Source organism: Carcharhinus amblyrhynchos, chromosome 11, assembly GCF_965287045.1.
Source record: "Carcharhinus amblyrhynchos chromosome 11, sCarAmb.v2.hapA, whole genome shotgun sequence".
NCBI classification, from domain to species: Eukaryota; Metazoa; Chordata; class Chondrichthyes; order Carcharhiniformes; family Carcharhinidae; genus Carcharhinus; species Carcharhinus amblyrhynchos.
The window spans coordinates 56,797,949-56,817,787 of NC_137334.1; the positions used below are offsets into that span (position 1 = coordinate 56,797,949).

The 19,839-nt window shown below is 41.0% G+C and overlaps 1 protein-coding gene across 3 annotated transcripts in view; it reads left to right on the top strand.

Moving 5' to 3' along the window:
- The window catches only part of LOC145350155 (sodium-driven chloride bicarbonate exchanger-like), a 256,118-nt gene extending 243,942 nt beyond the window's left edge, over window positions 1-12,176 (top strand). For 2 of the 3 annotated variants that reach the window (XM_080199161.1, XM_080199162.1), the window contains 3 exons: window positions 2,221-2,288; window positions 3,338-3,454; window positions 10,492-12,176. In XM_080199161.1, coding sequence (XP_080055287.1) covers window positions 2,221-2,288; window positions 3,338-3,454; window positions 10,492-10,570 — 264 coding nt within the window. In that variant the 3' untranslated portion in view covers window positions 10,571-12,176. Of the gene's footprint in view, window positions 1-2,220; window positions 2,289-3,337; window positions 3,455-9,982; window positions 10,022-10,491 lie in introns of all 3 variants that reach the window. The other variant, XM_080199163.1, reaches the window with a different exon arrangement.
- The last annotated feature ends 7,663 nt before the right edge of the window (window positions 12,177-19,839 follow it).

The window sequence follows — 19,839 nt, forward strand, 5'->3', positions numbered from 1 at the left end:
CCTGTGGCCATCATAATACAGACCTGACTGACTTCTCAAATTCCAACTTCTGTAAATTTGAGGCCATCTAAAATTTTGTTGCCAGTGTCCTAATTTGCATCTAATCCCTTTCATTGGTCATCTCTGTGCTTGTTACATTGGCCTATATTTTCTCCCAATGAAGCATTGCCTTAATTTTTAAGCTCTGGAAATTCCTCCTAAAATTCTCCACCTATTTCACTTTCCTCCTATAACACATGCTCTTTGATCAAGCTTTTGGTCATGTGACCGATTATTTACTGACATGGCTGGGTGTAATATTATGTTTTATATTGTCCTTCTGAAGCACTTTGTGATATTTTATTACACTAAAAGTTGCTATATAAATACAGGTTTTTTTTTGTTAAGGATGAGAAATGTCTGCCATTAGTAGAATTCTGACTTACGAAGAATGGAATTCTACCCTTTTAATTTGCTATTCTGATGTCCACCTCCCTCAGCCGCCACCCCTCAAGGCTGCGAGGAGAGAGTCTCAATCCACCAGTAACATGGTTGAGAACTGGACCTAAGGTGCCACCATCCAGGGTTCAGCAAGCCCAGGACAAGAAGGTTTGGAAGAGGGACTGCTGTGTGATCTGGATGGGGTGGTTGGGTAGGGAGGCTCCTAATTGAGGGAGTGAGGGATTAGGAGAAGGGGCAGTGTGAGGGGCTGACTGCAATGTATGCAGGGATGTGGTGCAGGGGAGCTTCACTGAATCTTTTGTTACCATGGAATATGTAGAACTTGGCTGAAATCTGAGTTTTACAAAGTACTTTAAAAATGCAGATTTTCATATTTATATAATACTTCCTTTCAAGTGATACACAAATTTTACTGATCCAAGTTGAATTAAACCATGTTTCTTTATTGCTATTTAGTTTTTGCTGGTGGTTGGGGTTATGTTAGTGTCAAGAGTTTTAAAAATATGTTTGTTCATGGGATGTGAGCATCATTGGAAAAGCCAGCATTTGTTTCCCATACCTAATTGCCCTTGAGGAGATAGCGGTGAGTTAAACTTGGGTGAAGTTGGAAAACAGCTTGTGAAACACTGCAGTGTCCTTTGCTTCACTTTGCATGTACCTAAAGTTTTTAAAGTTTATTTATTAGTGCCCCAAGTAGATTTACATTAACATCTGTAATTTAGATACTGTGAAAATCCCCTAGTCGCCAAACTCTGGCACCTGTTAGGGTACATGGAGGGAGAATTTAGCATGGCCAATGCACCTAACCAGCACATCTTTTGGACTGTGGGAGGAAACCCACGCAGTCACGGGGACAACATGCAGACTCTGCAGACAGTGACCCAAGCTAACCACTGTGCCATCGTGCCACCCTCCCAGTCCTAAGATTACAACTCTTTAGCAAAAATGTGAGCTTGTTTCTTTAATATTATTTTTAACTTTTGTTAGCCGTGGTTGGACCACTTTTCCCATGAGGCTTTTATTCTGTAAGGAATGTATATTAATTACAAAATATGTGAACGAATATCAAAATAAATAAATAATACAAAATAATATAAATTATATGAAATAATACTTCAAATGTTTCACTGCAGGCCAACCAGAATATCTTTTAGTCTAGTTTCTCAATCAACTTGCCTTTCATAGTCACATAATTTGCTTTGTTCAGAATTAAGACTCCAGTTTTGGCCTTCTTCAAACATGGATTACAGAAGTTCAAGAAAGGTACCGAGTGCTAAGATTTTGACCCTTCATAAAAGATCAGTGTTTTAATGAATAACTAAATAATTACAAAATGATAAATTTGACCATTCTTTGCATCCAATTATAGCACCCACAAAATGCCAATCAAATTTTAAATGTGTAATGCAGACATTTAGAAGAATATATATTGAGAATTTCCTTTGAACTATGTGCATGTTTACTTTTATTTTGTTGCTTTTGAGTTCAATACAGTTGCCTGTAATGATAGGATTAACTCCCAGCAGATGTGAAAATTACCCAAGTTTACACTGCCAGAGAACCTCAAGACTCCAATTTGGGTTGCATCAATTATTGAATTGTGGTTATACTGCACAGTCGCTCATGTCTGAAACTCAGCTGGATTCAGCCAAGTTCAAGTTATGTTATAAGAAAGGCATAATAATTAACATATGTGGGGTGCGAAACAGTAAAGTTGGGGGTCATATATTCCGACAAGTATGTGAATCTTTATCGATTGTTGATTTTTTAATTCCAAAGGAAGAACAAATAATGTTGACAATAGAAGAGGAAGGAACAATTCAGTTACCTTTGGATGGAGATTACAGGTAAAATTCATGTATAAATTATAGCTAAAGCTTCTCTGTAAGGTATAATATAGATCATTATTTTACAGTCAATAAAGTTTGTACACCTTTTTATTGTATCATGATTTTGCCAGTACATTGTAAGGCTGTAGTCTAAAGCTTAGTTGGAGACAAATATGGGGTTTCTTTTCCTGTTGCCCCAGGAAATGGATAGGCATCAATATGTCCAAAGTTCACAGTGTTTGTGCTGGTCCCAGTCTATGTAAGTTTGGTAAGTCCTGTAATTTGCATAACCTAGTTACATCGCCTGGGAAGACCTTGCATTTGGAAAGGGAATGATGCACAGCACAGCTGTAGGCATCAGACACTTGCAGCTATGAAACTGAAAGCAAGCCTTGGGAACTCTTGAATCCGGTTGAAAACTAGCACTGAGAATGTTTTGAGGCTTGAAGGTAGTTGGGAAGCTAAGAGTGAAGTTTTAAATTGCCTTTGTTGTTCTCTCTTTCGCCTGGTTCTGAGATCCTCCCTGATCTCAAGATGCCTAGGCAGAAAAACTAAACACCAATTTCATAAGTATCTCTTCTTAAATCAGAAATTGAGGAAACTGAGGTTGGATGTCTGGGATCACCTGATCCCAACTCGTCTTTACAACTACCCTTGGCCTTACTGGTTATAGATGTACCCTAAGTGCATGTCTTTGGTGAAAGTCCAAAAACCCTGGGGACAGATAATGGAGGAAGTACCCTGGTTAAGGGAATTCTGAACCTGTGTCTTTTGCTTTGCACCAGGGGAATGAGTATCCTTTGGACAAAAATATATGACAATCCACCTCCTTATCCATACTATTCCCTGATGCATTTTATAATTCTTCCTTTGAATTTGTTGTAAGATGTAGTATATGTGTTCATGTTGCTTCTTTTGCATTAACTTCAAGAATTAAAATGTTTCATGGTGCTACATTCTAATAATGCTGTAAATTTACTGAAATATCAGCAATAAACAATTGTCAATCATTTAGAAAGAATGTTGATTCTCAAGAGAATGACTCTTCGAAGTTTAACTCTCTTTAGGGATGATCCTTCTGTTATTAACATTTCTGATGAAATGGCCAAAACCTCTGTCTGGAAAGCGCTCCCTATGAATACTGAAAATGCAAAAAATAAGGACAGTTACTTTGCATCAAAAAGGTACTTTTCATTTACATTTAGTTTCTTGGTTAGTTTAATAGAACTTTAGCATTAACATATTTTAGTTAATATGTACTAAGAATATATATTAATGGAACACTTGAAATGTTTGGAAGAGAAATAATTCTTTTTGGTATTTCCTGTTATGACTGGCTGGATTTTAAGTTCCCGACATGTTGAGGTTGGAGTGGCTGCGGGGCTTGTATTCAGTAATGCAAACGGAATCCAGAAGTAAGTGCAGTACCACTGTGTGATGTTTCAGCCTAGCCAGTATATTAGCATACTATTTCCTGGTTTCTTGAACAATTAATCTAAGTGGATGCGATGATGACCTTGTGAGTTGATTGCAACTCTAGTATTTAAAGTGACAATGAGAATATGAAATTTGATGGCTTCTGGATGGAATTTGGAATCTGTGGGATGTGGACGTTGCTGGCATAGGCTGGCATTTATTGCCCATCACTACTTGCCCACAAGAAGGTGTTAGTGAACTGCCTTCTTGAACCCCTGCAGTCTGAGATGTAGGAACATCTACAGTGTGGTTACGAGGGAGTTTGGGATTTTGACCCAGCGACATTGAAGGAACAGTGATATATTTCCCAGTCAGGATGATATTTGGCTTGAAGGGGAACTTGCATGTACTGGTGTTTCCATATGTCTGCGCCCTTGCTGTAAAGGTCACGGGTTTGGAAGATGCTGCTGAAGGAATCATGGTGAGTTGTTGCTAAGCGTCTTGTAGATGGTACACACTGCCGCCATTGTGCATCAGTGGTAGAGGGAGTGAAATTTGAAGCTGGTGGATGGAGGTGCCAATCAAGTTCGCTGCTTTGTCCTGAGTGGTGTAAAAATTCTTGAGTCTTGTTGGAGCCATACTCATTCAGGCACGTGTGGAGTTTCCATTATGTTCCTGCCTTATGCTTTGCAGTTGGTACACAGGCTTTGGGGAGTCAGGAGATGAGTTATGCTCCACAGAATTCCCAGAGTTTGACCTGCTGTTGTAGCCACGATATTTATATGGTTGATCCATTTTCTGGTTTGTGGTAACCCCTAGAATGCTGTTGGTGGGAAATTCAGTGATGGTATTGCCATTGAATGTCAAGGGGAGATGGTTGGATTCTGTCTTGTTGGGGATGGTTATTTCCTGGCACTTAAATGGCAATTAACATTCGTGCCATACATCAGCCCAAGCCTGAATATTGTCCATGTCTTCCTGCATATGAAAACGGACTGGTTCTGAAGAGTCACGAATGGTGCTGAACATTGTGCAGTCATCTGCGAAAATCCCCAGTTTTGATCTTATGATGGCAGGAAGGTCATTGATGAACCAGCTGAAGATGGTTGGCCCTGGAAGTATAAACCTGAGGAACTCCTCCTGCAGCACTGTTCTGGGACTGAGATGATTATGTAACATGATCAAAGTCTATGCCATGTTTTACTGATATCTCTCCAAATGTGATTTTGGGATCTATGTGGGCCTACATGGAAATAAAGAACTCTGTTAGTGAAACCGAGAAGGTGTAGTGGGAGGTAGCAGAGGAGGTCAGCAGCAGTAGTGTGCTGCCAAACTTGTGGAGTCAATGCTAAAGCAGTTTAAAACCTAAACAGAACAGCAAAGGTGAGCATAGTGAAACATTCAGCGTTATGCAAGTGTCTGCATCGTGCTGACACACTTGTTCTGCCTTCCAAGCCAAGTCCTGTACATCACTCCTCACATCAGCCTGCCTTGTCATTGCACCCATCTTTTCTGTCCATGAACTGCCTCACATTTCGATCCAACCATCCACATAACAGTCACCCTTATCTCCCTAATAGTCTCTCTCAGTAAATGCACTCTATCCATCCAATGAACAAATGCCTTTGCTTTCATTCATCTGGATCTCTTTTCCTCCTTGCAGGAGAGGGTAAAACAGTATCAGTGAGAGATCTGAGATGTCCTTCCAGCTTGATGTCTGCAGCGAGTGAAATTACATGCATAATGATCGCTTAAAACTATTAACTTTAACAATTCTAATTCAATTCTTTAATCCCCAAAGTGAGCCACAGGAGCTGGTTCAAGAGGACAATGTGACTCCTCAGACGAGGCCACTCACTCTCATGATAAACTGAGACTATGAGATAGGACTGTGCAAACTAGGCACTAACTTGCATAATTTAGTAGGACCACAAAGGAAGATAATTGGGTTTTCACTCGATAACTTACACATTACAAATGAGCATTCGCAGATGTTGGAGACAGGCACGGCAATCTACATTAGAGGATGTGGGATGCTTGAAGCCTTGCTCAGCTGGAGCAAATGCTGAACCTTAGGGGTTGTTGGCAAAGAGTATATTTCTGGATTAGCAGTAAAGAGAGTAGAATGCATTGGTAGACAATCCAACCACACGTTGTTTGCAGAGAGATTAAAGATCTTGTAAAGCATGACTGATGTGATGTCACAGGCATTTGTGAAAGTCTTTTTTTTCTGTGGAAATAATAGCTATCAATGTCTTGCTTACTATGAATGTCACCTTAATGAGAATACACGTTACTCCAACCTTGGAGCCATGTAAGGTTCCACAGATCTGCAGCAAATGCTGTCCATCTCCCTGCTAACATAGAATTAGTGTGGACCATAAGAGGATGTGGAACTGCCAAGTTGGCTCAAGCACTTTCACTTCTCACCCACTGCCACCACCCCCTTACTCTAGTCAATACCACCACATGTGGTCTTGTATCTTGATAGCCGGGTCTACCACTGTACAGATGCAGATGGGGCCTTTGGCAGGATCCTCAGGGGCCACAACATTCAAAGAGTATCAGCCATTAGCATCTCAGCCCTCAGAGCAAGGATCTGCTCAGGCTAGCTGTACCTCTGTTGAAGCCAAAGTGGTTGCATCATGCCAGGACGAGGAAGAGTGAAGATTTGTACCTGCATAAGGATGTTCACATTATTATGTTACCCAATGTTAGAATGTTAAGTTTCTATTTAATTTTGGAGCCACACAAATGCTATTTGTTTCCACATCCCTGTGTTGCTCGTTTTTACTTCCAGCCTGGCAAGTGGCTTTTTTACTTGTGATTACAAGAATTGATGTTAAGTAATGGGATTTGTGAAAGGGTGCTCGGCCAGTTGTAGGAATGCTTTGTGTTGAAAGGATGACAGAGTTTGGGGCATGAAATTCACTTTTGTTCATTAATTAGGTGACCTGGTGGAGCTTTTGAACTTCACAATATAATGTGGGTGTGCGCTATTGTTGGTGGCTTGGCTGCAGCACATTCCATCTCTGCTCAGGATTGTTTGGGTGGCTCTGTGCTTTGCACCTTGCGCCCCTGCAGGTCCAAGGTATGCTGATGTACAATGTTGTGCTGTGAAGACCATGCTCATTCCGGACATCAAGGTAAGTACGTATTGAAGGGAATCTCTTGCCCTGTTAAGATCTCTGAAGTACATCTTCAGCATGCTGATAATTGCGCAATAACAAATCTGGTTGTCATATGGCTTTCATTGTATCACTCCTGCGACTCATTGATGGGGTTCTTCTTGGGTGTTATGAGCCATATTTTAAGTGGGGTTATCCCTTTTCTTTGAGATGGCAGGTGGTAAGTTTGCTTAGAGGTGCAAAGAGATTCAGGAGGGTGGACTACTGCAAGACAAAGGCACTAGATAACTTTACAGGTTTCTTGTGTACACCTATATAAATATATCTTTGTGGTCGCACATCAGCTACATATTGATGGAACAGAAACCACTGAGATTAATAAATTCTTCAGCGTGATCCACACGGCCTTAATTGTCACATCTGCACAGTCAATGATGCCCCTACACCTGCCGGAAATCCGCCAGAGATGCAAACCTGAGTGACAGCATCAGTGGCAAAGTTGATATAATTGCCTACCTTGGTAAATAAGCCATCCATCAGTTATCTTATGCATTCGTGGTTCACTGACTGCGAGAGCCTGCAAATGACCCCAACAGACCCTGAACAAGTCAGAAGCAAAGAAGTTGATGGTAATGATGACTTTGACAGCAATTCACTGATAAAACAAAGTCACCAGGTCGCTTATCAACCAATCTTGCTCCAGCAGACAGCAGATGCCTGCCATCACCTAATGTAAGGCCCCAAGTCTCCAGAGAATGTAGTGTTCGGGCATGTTGAGGAAGCTTATCTTTTGTACAGCTGTGTTGCCGTATGATCTCCTGCAAGTTGTAGCTTTTTACCCATAACCTCTTTCCTGTGGAGCGGCAGGTTTCTTAGGAGCTGTCAACTGCAACTTCTCCTACTGGTGCTCATCCTGCTGCTGCTTCTATTGCTGCTGCTGGTCGCTTTCGGTCCCCACCTAAGGTTCCAAAGTAAAACTTTAGAGTGATTTCCATGACCATTCAGCAGGTCAGAGCTCCAAAAGGGATTTGTGAAAGTAACCCTAATGGTTTGTGAGCTAGCACAAGCACTTGTGAACAAAGGCTTTCACACAATCGGGCAAAAAAGTAGCTGCAAGGTTTCAGTACTTATTAGCATCTCCCCAGGTCATGATTTCAGCTCCCTCAAATACTGCTGTGTTCTCACCTTGCTTTCACTGGCGAGTTCCAGAAAGCTTGGGAAACTGTGAAGCCACAGTATTATTCCAAAACTTGTGTTAATTTCACTGTAATTCAGTGATTAACATATTGAAGTTGCAATCCTTCTCTCCTGAGGGGGTTGCTCACACACAGCCTATCCATGCTGCAGCTAACTACTGAAATTGGCAACTTGGAGCAAGCTTCCCGATGTGCTGCTATTTTCTGAGTTTTAAACTCCACGCTAGGTCCCAAGGCCAGGCTCTTGCAAGTTGAAGTCCTCTCTGTGTTTTCTGTAAATATGATAAGAATCCTTAATTTATAGGCATCAAAAACACTCTTAATTGTTCTCAAAACAGGATATTTCACTTACTACAAATGTAAGATCAATTAAAAATCTGAAATGTAGCAGTATGTGAATTTGGGGTGACACAGCTGGTAGGCTCCCACATGCAAAATGGATCAAAGGCAAAACCACCCCATATCAGAGGTCCATAGAGTGAAGGAAAATAAATGATTGATTTATAAAGATGGTAAAATCCATGCATACAGTTTTAACAGTACTGTCAACATGCACGTCGCACAGCTGAGTAGCTAACCAGGTAAGATAAAAATATGTGTACCGACATTGTGCACTTTGACTTCTCTACCCCTGATGACTATGAATGCTAGTCATTGAACACAGAAAAGATTGATATTGATGGATCCTAAGTAAACTCTGGACTAAGGGAAGGTAGAATTGAGGTAGAAAATTGCCCTGACCATATTGAATGACATCTGAAGGGCTGAATATTCTAGTCCTGCTCCTATTTCTCATATTCTCAAATGTTATACCTTGTCAAAAACTAACACTACACTTGATACTGCTATTTATTGCTAATTGTTGTTGATCATTATTTAGTTTGTTATTTTCGGGTATTTTTATGTTGCACAGAATATAAGGTTAATCAGCTCATTTAACAATTCTGGTTAACACACATGGATAAGTAATAATTTATACCTTATAACTTGATTTTATAAACCAAAAAGTGTTTACTATATATTGTTAAAATTAGTGTATTCATGCACTCGATTATTGAAAATCATTGTAATGGAAGGTTCAACCATAGCAAGGTATGCACATTTTGCGTTTTAAAGTGCGGCGCTTTCTCTTTTCCCTTCAGCACAGTGTTCAGAAGTTAAGGATTATAAAATTCTGGAAATACTCAGATCTGGCAGCCTCTGTGGAGTGATAAATGGAGGGTAGGATTTTGCATTTTGGGTCAGATGGGGTTTCCGAATCCACACCCTAGTGGGAAATCATCAGGGAGTAGTTTTCCTTGATCGACCAATTAGTGGCTAGAAAATGTGTTCACCTTCAGTTAAGGAGGATGAGCAGACTCTAGAAGCTGCTGGGCCAATAGGAAACCTTCCAGCATAAAAGTAGTTGTGGTCTCCTATTGCAGGGAAGAGTGACAGCAAGGGTGCCTCCATTTTGAGGTTTGACCTCTCAGCAATGTTCAAAAATGTGGTATAACGAATGGGCCACAGCTGCCAGGTCACTAGTGCAGAGGAGAAACCCCTCAATAGCATAGCCACAATTTGGGCCAATTAGGCTGGGTCCTGGATTACTGCCTTCCTCCCCCAACCCCCACCCAAACTTGATCTCAAATAAATAGCCTTTAACTTACCAGCCTATTAGCTCTGTTTTTCTTTCTCCATAGATCATGCCAAACCTGCTGTATACTTCCAGCATTTTCTATTTTTATTCTCGATTTCTAACATCTGCAGTAATTTGCTTTTGAGATCAAAACTAGGCTGAGTATAATTCCTCCAACAAATTAGGTTTCTGCTTGAAAAAGACTGGATGGAATTCAGGCAAAAAAATGGTAACATCATTGTATCTTGTTAAATATAAGTAATTCACGTAAGGCAATGACTGTGATGTGCTAAATGACTGAGACAGGATTAACATCTCTCCTAACCTACTGTTTCATTCCATTTCTGTCATAAGCTCCCCTTCCTTACCTCTCTAGAAGCTAGTGCCCCAAAGGTAAGTCTGTCTTCCCTTTGACCTTCTTGTCATTCATGTCAGTGTTACCTTGCACAGTTTCTGATCACTCTCCAGCTACTCATACTGTTTTACACAAGCTGTGCAGGAGACACAGAACCAAATATAAGGTAAGAGATTTTAAACAGTCTCGAGGAATTAGGCACAATCAACATGAATTGTTCAAAAAGATTACTCAAAATACAGTTTGATTGTGTTCCATCTGCACAGTTGTAGTGTAAAGTTTTTTTTGTTTCATTTTATGGTTTGCTAATATGGCAGATATGAGTTACTCGCTTCAATGTTATTTTGAATGAAGTAAGACATGCTAATATGATTGCACTTAAGTTGCACAGTTTCCTAAACAAGCGCATGGAACTTCTTATTTTTAGTCACTCCATGTTATATTCACCTGTATTTTGACTTCAGCATATCTAAGCCTCAGCAACTTTAATATTTTTCCTTTTTTTCAGTTCACACTCTAATCATGAACGAAGAAAAGAGAAGAAAGCTGACTCAGGGATGGGTATTGACAGGGAAACATGTCTTTGATCTATTTTATATTCAGTTCCATGTTTACCTGCTCAATGAAAAAATAATGACACATTTAATTATTCCATCCAATTCAATTCCAAATTTATTAGTCTTGTAATGTGACAATTTATCATTGAAACCAGCGCATTATAACTTATGAACAGTGTTGGATGCACTAATGTACTATTAGATACTAATATATGTTTAAGATTTTAAATGTGAAAATTTTAGTGTATCAGGTGTGCAGTTGATATACAAAAGCTGCAGTTTATTTGTTGTAACATGGTGGTCAAATATCTAATTTAGATTTTATATCTGTAATTTGAAAGTCAGTGTTTGTGATTTTACATTTTAAATATGTAGTTATCTACTTATTACTTTATATTGCTTTACAAGTTTATACTTGGCCCTTACTATTCAAAACTAATAAGTTAGTTATGGTGATATGTCCCATTCTAAAACTATCTTTTCAGGTGCATTTCATAATCTTTGCATTTCGTGTATCATGCAAGTTGCATAAGCTTTATCTGGGAGGTATACAAAATGGCTATATATTTCCATAGAATATTACTTCTATAAAATTAATATATTTTCCAGTTTATATCCCTTTCTAAATCTAATCTGTTAATTTACATACACCAAGCAAGGTAACAGATGTTGAATTAAGATCAAATAGCAATAATGTGATTTTACTCAATTCTGCAAGATTACACACACTGATTAAGCAAGGAGTGTTTAAAATTTATTGTATCCAAATAATCTGATGAGAATCAATGATTTTGTAGCTGCTGGTATTGATAATACCATAGTTCTACTTTAAATTGCAATATTAAAGTGACTGTTTATTTTGCACAATATATGTAACTTACAGCACATCTTCTGTGGATATTTTAAATCTTTTCAATGCTCTGAGAAAGAAATGAAACCAGCTATTCATTATTATTAGCAAAGGGTCCACATTATATCTGTAAACATGTTCAATCCAATAGGAAAGTAGCCATTTTTCCTGTGAAATGGATAAAGAACAAAACATCTGTATACAAAAAAAGAAGGATGTGCAAGTATTTTTGAATCCTAGGCAGCATTTCTCTGTAATGTGTAGTAGCACACTTATCAAATTACAAATTTTGTTACTTGAACTTAGAAATCTCATTTTATCCATGGTATCATAAATCTTTTTAATGTACGGAAATTTATTGTCGTTTTAAATCTTTAGCACAATTAATTTTTTGTTAGTGAATCAATTACAATTATATCTGTATATGATGGATAAACAGTATTAAACTTCGTAAACCAATTTATTTAAAACTATTTTCCTGATGAGAGAATTTAATTCAATAGCAAAGCTTACTAACAGTAGATGTTTTACGCAGAAATGTAAATACAAATTTACTCTAAGTAGATCAATCTTGTGCATCTTTAATGGCCACTCTATATTGAATAGAATTCACAGAAACTGGCCATAATTTTGTTCCTTTAAATTCCTATTCTTGTAAGAGGTGATAAAACAAGGTAGGCAAACTTTATTATTATTATAACTTTCAGCATTACTGATTAAATAACTTGAAATTGCCATTGGATTTTATTTTACCAACTGAAAATGTTTGCTGAGACCTAATAAAAAAGATCATCATATCATTTATCTATCTGTTTTGAATTATGTTTGCAGAATTCCTGTGGCATTCAGAATTCCTGTGGGGAGATAGTGGCATAGTGATATTGTCACTGGATTAGCAATCCAGAGACCCAGACTACGGCAGATGGTGAAATTTGAATTAAATAAAAATCTAGAATTAAAATTCTCATGATGACCATGAAACCGTTGTTAAAAACTCCTCTGGCTTGCTAATGACCTAGCATGACCCACATGTGATTCCAGATCCCCAGCAACGTGGTTGACTCTTAACTGGGGATGGGCAATAAATGCTAGCCCGCGATGCCCATTCCCATAAATGAATCAAAAAAAATTCTGAGTTTTATCCAACTTTCTTTTCTTACTTCCATGTGCAATGCAATTGCACTGCTATACTTCATCCACTTGCTGCCTGTCAGTGATAACAGCAGAAAACCTGTCCGACCCTATTTGTACACTAATGACCTCGAGTTCTGCTTTGCCGCAACCTTTCTCGGCTTCCCTATCATTTCTTATTTCTCATATTACTTGTCTAACAGCTGGTTTTGGATGAGCTGAAGCCATTGGGTGGAATTTTATTTCACCTGACCTTCAGGAAGGCAGGATTCGCCAAATATGTCAACGGTAAGATTTCCAATTAGAGGAGCCTCAGCAGGGGTCAGAATGACCGAAATAAATTACTGAGGATGCAGAACTACTGGAAGACAGAGAATGTAGAAACTTTCTCTCTGTCTTTGCTGATACTCCTGCCATGGGATCTGAAAAACTGAAGTAAGATGATGTTTGCCAATGAGGAGGAGAGGAAGGAAAGGGCCAGCCTCTCAAACCAAGCAACCATACATGGAAGAGGCCAAGTAAGTGTGTAGCAGGAATCTGACCCCTCAATATTAGAGACAGTAATCCAAAAGCATCAATGACCACAGGAGAACAGGAAAGGTGAGTGGCAATGTACTCTCTGACTTTCCCACCATTCTCATGAACAACACTCCTCAGAACACAACAATTTGCAGCTCCAGTCATTCCTCCCTCTCCAGGCACCTGCTCAATCCGCAACTGGGCAACCAACACATACTCACCCTTATTTTGACATCTCACACTCATGCCTCACAGTCATTCTCCACAAATGTTTTCCTTCTCTCCCATCTCCCCAGTCCATTTCTGACACTCACAAATCTGTGCTATCACTCCTGGCAGGAAAAAAGAATAACCTTGGAGAGAAGCAGGGACAGGATGGACGTGGGAAATGGAATGATTCTCCAGCAATAGCCATTTTGATGGCCACTGGCACTGTGTGTCCTCTTGTTCTCGCAGGCTGCCGTATCAAAAGCACGGATCCTCTGATCTACCAATGGGAGTCTATTCTCTTGGAATTGCATCACTGGCCATCAACTATGGCGTCCCTCAATCTGGTTATAATTCCTTTATTGTGGAGTCCAATAGGTGTAGACAAAGGTCATAGGTAGAAGAGGGCACACACAATGTTAAAATGGTGGCACGGGCTTGTTGGGCTGAAGGGCCTGTTTCCTGTGCTGTGTTGTTCTTTGTTCTTTATGCACTGTGGAGTGACATGTGACTGAGGCGAAGGCAATTGCCAGTGCTGGTGTTGTTATTCCTCTTGTCCCCCATCAACGAGAGCTACATAAGCTTCTTCCATGCTGTGATGAAGGCTGATAGCAGCGAAGTGCAGCTGAAGGTGAATGAATTTCAAGATACATGAACTGGCGGAAATCAACACTTAATCAGTGAAAGCACTCTCTGAGAAGAAATGCTGTGAGGAGCAACCTCTCATCTAGGCATGGCTGGAGCTCTTCAGTTTCAGTGTTCAAAGAATTTTCAGCCTGTTGTTTCACTGAAGATGACAAAAGCAAATTGCAAACAGCTCAGAAATATAATGCACATTTGTTAAAGTTAATCAAACTTATAGTTCATTACCTATTTGCATATTCTAATGATTTACACTCCAGCCCAAGGAGGTTTTACTCAATCATAGAAATCCTACAGTACAGAAAGAGGCCATTCAGCCTATCAAGTCTGCACCGACCACAATCCCACCCAGGCCCCATCCCCACATATTTTGCCCACTAACCCACTAATCCCTCTAACCTACGCATCTCAGGACGCTAAGGGGCAATTTTAGCATGGCCAATCAACCTAACCCGCACATCTTTGGACTGTGGGAGGAAACCAGAGCACCTGGAGAAAACCCACACAGACACGAGGAGAATGTGCAATCTCCACACAGACAGTGATCCAAGCCAGGAATCAAACCCAGGTCCCTGAAGCAGCAGTGCTAACCACTGTGCTACCGTGCCGCCACAATTTAACCTGCCTGGTTAAATCCTGGAAATGGGTGGGGTCAGAATTTAGCACCTCCCTCGCACCTGAACCCACATTTCTATGGCAGTTAAAACTCTGCCCATTGTCTTTGGCGCCTGCCAAAAATACAACCCTCTTTTCACCAATCCCATTCCCCTTCCTGGCCACTGCCTGAAATTGCATCAAACTATTCACTACATTGTAGTCTTTTTTGACTCTGAGCTGTTCCCATACACTGTCCATGACTGAGACCACCCACTTCCACCATCTTTTACTGAAGTCCCTTTCCATGCTTTTGTGGACTTAATAATTCCACTGCTCCCACCAACAACCCTCCATATTTCAACTAATCTGAAACTCAGCTGGCTGAATCCTAACCTGCATCAACTGCCAATCACCCACAATTTCTGTGCTCACTAAGCTACATCAGCTCATGTTGGAATTACTCTCATATAAAATTCTTACATCTGTGTTCAAATTTCTTGATGGCCTTGCTCCTACCTTCTCCAGCCCCACAAACCTCCAATATCTCTGCTGTCCTCCAATTCTGATCCCTTTCACATTCTTGAATTCTATCACTCCACTGATCATGCTATGCTGTCATCTGCCTCAACTTCTAAATTCTGGAACCCCTTTCTGAACCCCACTGCCTTTCTCCCCCCTCCTCCTTTAAATTCCAACTTAAATCCAACCTCCTTAATCAAGCACTTAGCCTGTCTTAAATCCACTTTATGGGACACGTGTCAAACTTCTGTTTGAAACAAGTAGTAAAGGGAGTTGATGTACAGATTAGCCTTGAAGGAACATGCTCAAGGGGGTGAATGACCAAATCCTCTTTGTGTTCCTGTGTCCCATGCCTGGACAACAGCGGTTGAGTCATTTCCAGGGGCATCAAATATAGCTTCAATGGCCTCAGAAGCAGCAAGGCTAAGTACAATGCTTCATCTCTCCATCAATTTACAATGTCAGCCATGACTCAGTTGATAGCATCATCTCTGGTCAAATTCTGGGTTCATGGCTCACCCCAAGACTTGAGCACAAAAAACACTTAAGAGCAGTACTGAGGCAGTGCTGAACTGTCAGAGGTGCCATCTTTCAGGAGAGGTCTTAACTGCCATCTCAGGTGGATTTAATAGGTCCCATAGCACCTTTTTAAAGAAGATTGGGGGTGTAATCCAATACTTACCCCAAGTCATAGCATGAATTGGTTTATCTGGCCATTGCTGTTTGTGGGAAACTCCAGGTCTATCATCTTTCCACCCCTCTGGGATCCTTCCCTGTAGTTGTGAATCAATTTGCCTTGTATGAAGGCGAATAGACTGTAAGCAGGATGCATGCCAAAGCAGATGATAAGGATGTGTGGATGGTCCTATGAAATAATGAGGATATGACTGACAGAGGAGATGATGATGTGTCTGGGAGAGTTAGTGACAGTGTGCCTTGATTTGGCAATGAGTGAGATCCTGGTGGATGTTAGGTGGGTCTAAGTTGAGAGTGATGAGAACAGTGACTTACCGTGGCAGAATGGAAGAGATCATTTATCCGTTGAGGCTGGAGGCTGTCCTCTTCTGCAAGGCATTAAGTGCTGACCATTGCTACCACCACCTCACATGCTGGATTGGTGATCTAGCTGATAGGTCTTTACCCTGAATGTAGGTATATCATATTGCAGCTGGCCTCCACTGCATTCAGCAGGTTCTCCAGGAAGGTATTGGTGAATCTCAGGGCAATGTGCTTCTTAGCTTTCACAGTAATAATTTTCCAGCTGTAAGTATACTAGCTGTGTGTAGGGGCAGTCTTTAAATGTAGCGCCCTGATCATTAAAGCGCTGAGGTGGGGCGGGGTGGACGAATCAGAGGCCACCCACCAGCAATATGGCTTGGAACCCGTGTCTGCAATTATTTTTCTTCTAAGTGTTGCACTGTATGGCGGAAAAAGCCACCATTGCCCTTGGCAGACTCAACGCTGCTTTTCCTGCCTGACATCGGCCTTTGTTGATATCAGACAAAATATCAATCCTGCTTCCCTTATTCCAATTCTTCCATCCAAACGAAAGTGATTATATTGACACTTGTGATGAAGTGTGAGAGCTTAATCAGGGTATGTAAAGCAATACGTTCCTGAGTGAAGTGATCTAGATGTTGGAAATTCTCCTGACATTCTAAGCAGCACAATGGCACAGAGATTCCTGTAATCCCATTGCCTACAGGTGAACACCCCTTTTAAATACTGTCTTCTGTCATGCTGAGAGACAAAGAATGTCTTGGAGACAGCACTATATAAACCATTCACTCATTGGAGATTTGTGCTGCTTCACCAGCTGTTTCTCGTGGGCTCCATGTACCATGACTTTTAAGAAGCCCAAATTGGTATCCTCTGCGAGCAGTGAAAAGAATTAAATCAGTGCTGTCCTAACGCCACAGGCCATACCAGCAGACGTGACGATAGACGTTCTAACTTGGGCAATGCAGATTCATTGAATGAACTTGCACGTCTCTCTGTAAAGAACAAGCTGGACAGTGGATCAGTGCTTTCAACTTGAAGGTAAGGTAATTTTGAAGAATTTCTGGTGTGGCAGAGTTCCTGGGAGTGCTGTGAAGTGTTTCTGGAGGTGTTTCGTTAAGTGTCTGGAATTAGCAAGGAGTGTTGAATCATCCGCACAGGTGTGGCAGAGGAGGAGGTGACCCCATTCACACACAAGCAGCAACAATGTTGAGGATTCACCATTTTTATAAGAACTCCTTTTACTCATTCTTTGCATAAATTTACACAGCTTATAACTGTTTGAGTTGCCATCCTTTTTGCAGATATTAGATCCCTTCCCAAAAGTTTTTTTTTGTTTCTGTTTCCTGTACGAAACAATGCTACTGCAAGGCAGAAAATAACAGTGCCCAGCTAGCGCAAGTATGATTGGAATAGTTCATTGTCACTGGCTTTGCAACAGCAAAATACAGGTGAGGAAGGGGAAGGGAAGGAACTCTGTGTGGAGGGAAGAAAAATATGGTCCTCCATAAAAGGCCCCACCCACATCGTGACTAATATCAATTCTTGTTTGAGCTACAATTTCCTCCAGTTAAACATTAAGAAGACTGCAGACATTGGCCGGAACTCTACCACCTCACCCGCCATAGAATCAGTGCAGGCAAGGGTCAGACAATGGGAATCTCTGTTGATCTTGGGCAGGAATTTCTGGTCTCACTCGAGCAAGGCCGTAAAATCCCACTCAGTGTCTTAAATCATAAGTTGCATGAACCGGGTTTGTAACTCCTTGGGTTCAGGTGGTTTGCTTTATTTGCTGTAACTATAGATACATGTCATTGGTTATCAAACTTTGAAGATAAATGCTGTAAACTATTAAGAAATCTCTTTCATTGGCTTTAATTCTTTCCCCTGTAATATTCTGTGCATGTTTAGCATTTAACCAGTCTATATACATGACACTGCACTACTCAATGTAATGAGAACCACTCCTATGTACAAATGAACTAGGAATGGGAGTCAAAGAAGTTATGAATCATGAAGGAGATTATCATGCAGTTACGCTGCTTCTATCATGGCCTGGAGCCTCAAACCAGGGCAAGGGTGATCCTCCTATTAGTTTTGAAGGTTACCATCGCACTTACATTCTAGGCCAAGTGATCCTTCCAGGTAGAAACATCTGACACCAGCATATTACAGTTTGCCTAATATTGAAAGGCCAAGGAGCTGACATGATTACAGAAAAAAATGGACTTCATCCCCTTCTCTTTGAGTAGGGAATACCAGTAAGTAAGTCCAGGTGAGTTTGCAGGAATAACTAGGTTCAGGGTGCCATTGACTGCAAGTCGCTCTGTATCTCCATGTCAATGGATTGCAATTTTACAAATACCAGGGCTACAACTCTGAAAGCATAGTTTGTGTGTGATCACACCAAGAAGTTCATCTCAGTGAATGCCTGTAGCCATCTTGGCAGCACCCCTAATACTTTTATCCTGCAGAATATAAGGATAGCAGTTTGGTGACAAGGGCTACCTCTACCACATATGGCTTATTTTCACTTTCAACAATGCAAAGTCCAATTGAGCCACCCTCAACACTCAGGAGCAAGCCATTGGTCTTGTAAAGGAAAGAGTTTGCAGCTTAGATCACTCAAGGGATCACTTTGGTATTTACACGCCCAAGATACTGTCCATGTTTTTGATGGTGTACTGCATCCACTACAATCTTGTAATACTGACGGCTCTGTCACTATCTTCTGGGCTCTGGAGACCATCCTTGGAAAGAGGAGAAGGTTACATTCGCCATGTGCAACTGGGTAAAGTAAGGTGGGGGCCACATTGTGAGGATCCACTTCCACTCCAACCCCAACATGGATCCGAACAAAACATTCATACTCCATCACTAAGTTCCCTTGGGCAACATCATTCAATAAAGGCTAATAGTGAAAACCTTCACTCAACAACTTCAGCCAGTAACACATGAATAGAGCAAAAAAAAACCCTAGCCATAATCACCCTATGTATCCCTCTAATGCCTATCTTGCAGGTGCCCATGCTGGACTCTTAAGCCATGCTAACACAATGGCTGCAGTATGGCTGCGTTACGCAGTTGACCTTCCCTTGGAGAGAATGCCAATGGCCTTACAGGACATCCTAGAGCAGCATTGGACCATGAGGACCTGGTGTTGGACTGCACTGTCTCAGTTTAGGTGGCAGCATTCTGGGCTGGCTGATTGAGAGGCAACAGCAAAAGAATTGGCAGTGTTGTCAGTGCTGAGAGCAGAAATGAGAGAGGTTAGCAAATTTGTGCTCGATGGTACCTCTGCCGTTCCACCAGTGCAGTACGTTAGCAATCCTGCTGGAGCACTGTTGCCAGACTTTGAGCAGTTTGATCCATAGTCGTGATTGCAGCTGTGTCTCTGGATGTCCTTGAACTTTTACTGTAACACTGAGAGATACAATGATTTTGCCTGTACTGCATTTGAAGGTGAGATAATGGCCAGCAGTTGCTCCAGATGCTTGGGTGGGTTTAGTAGTGCTATCACTGAGGTTCCTACCACTTCAACAGTGGGAAGTATGCCTTGTGCCATGGCTGTGGGTCTATCAATGCATTAGTCATCTCGGTATGTATCCTGATCAACATTTTTATATAATCCACTCCATCTGAGTTTCCTGTTGCAAAACCCAGTTGCTCCCTCATCTTCTAGAGGGATTTGTACCTGAGCTGACCTATCTTGCTGTCCTAGCTTCAGCCCAGTGACTCAGCATGGTTTGTCTCCAGCTCTATCTTAGCCTCTGAGGTATGCAGAGTGCCAGCACCTGTGTTGCATGTTTGGTTAAGTGTCAATGCCTCTACCTGA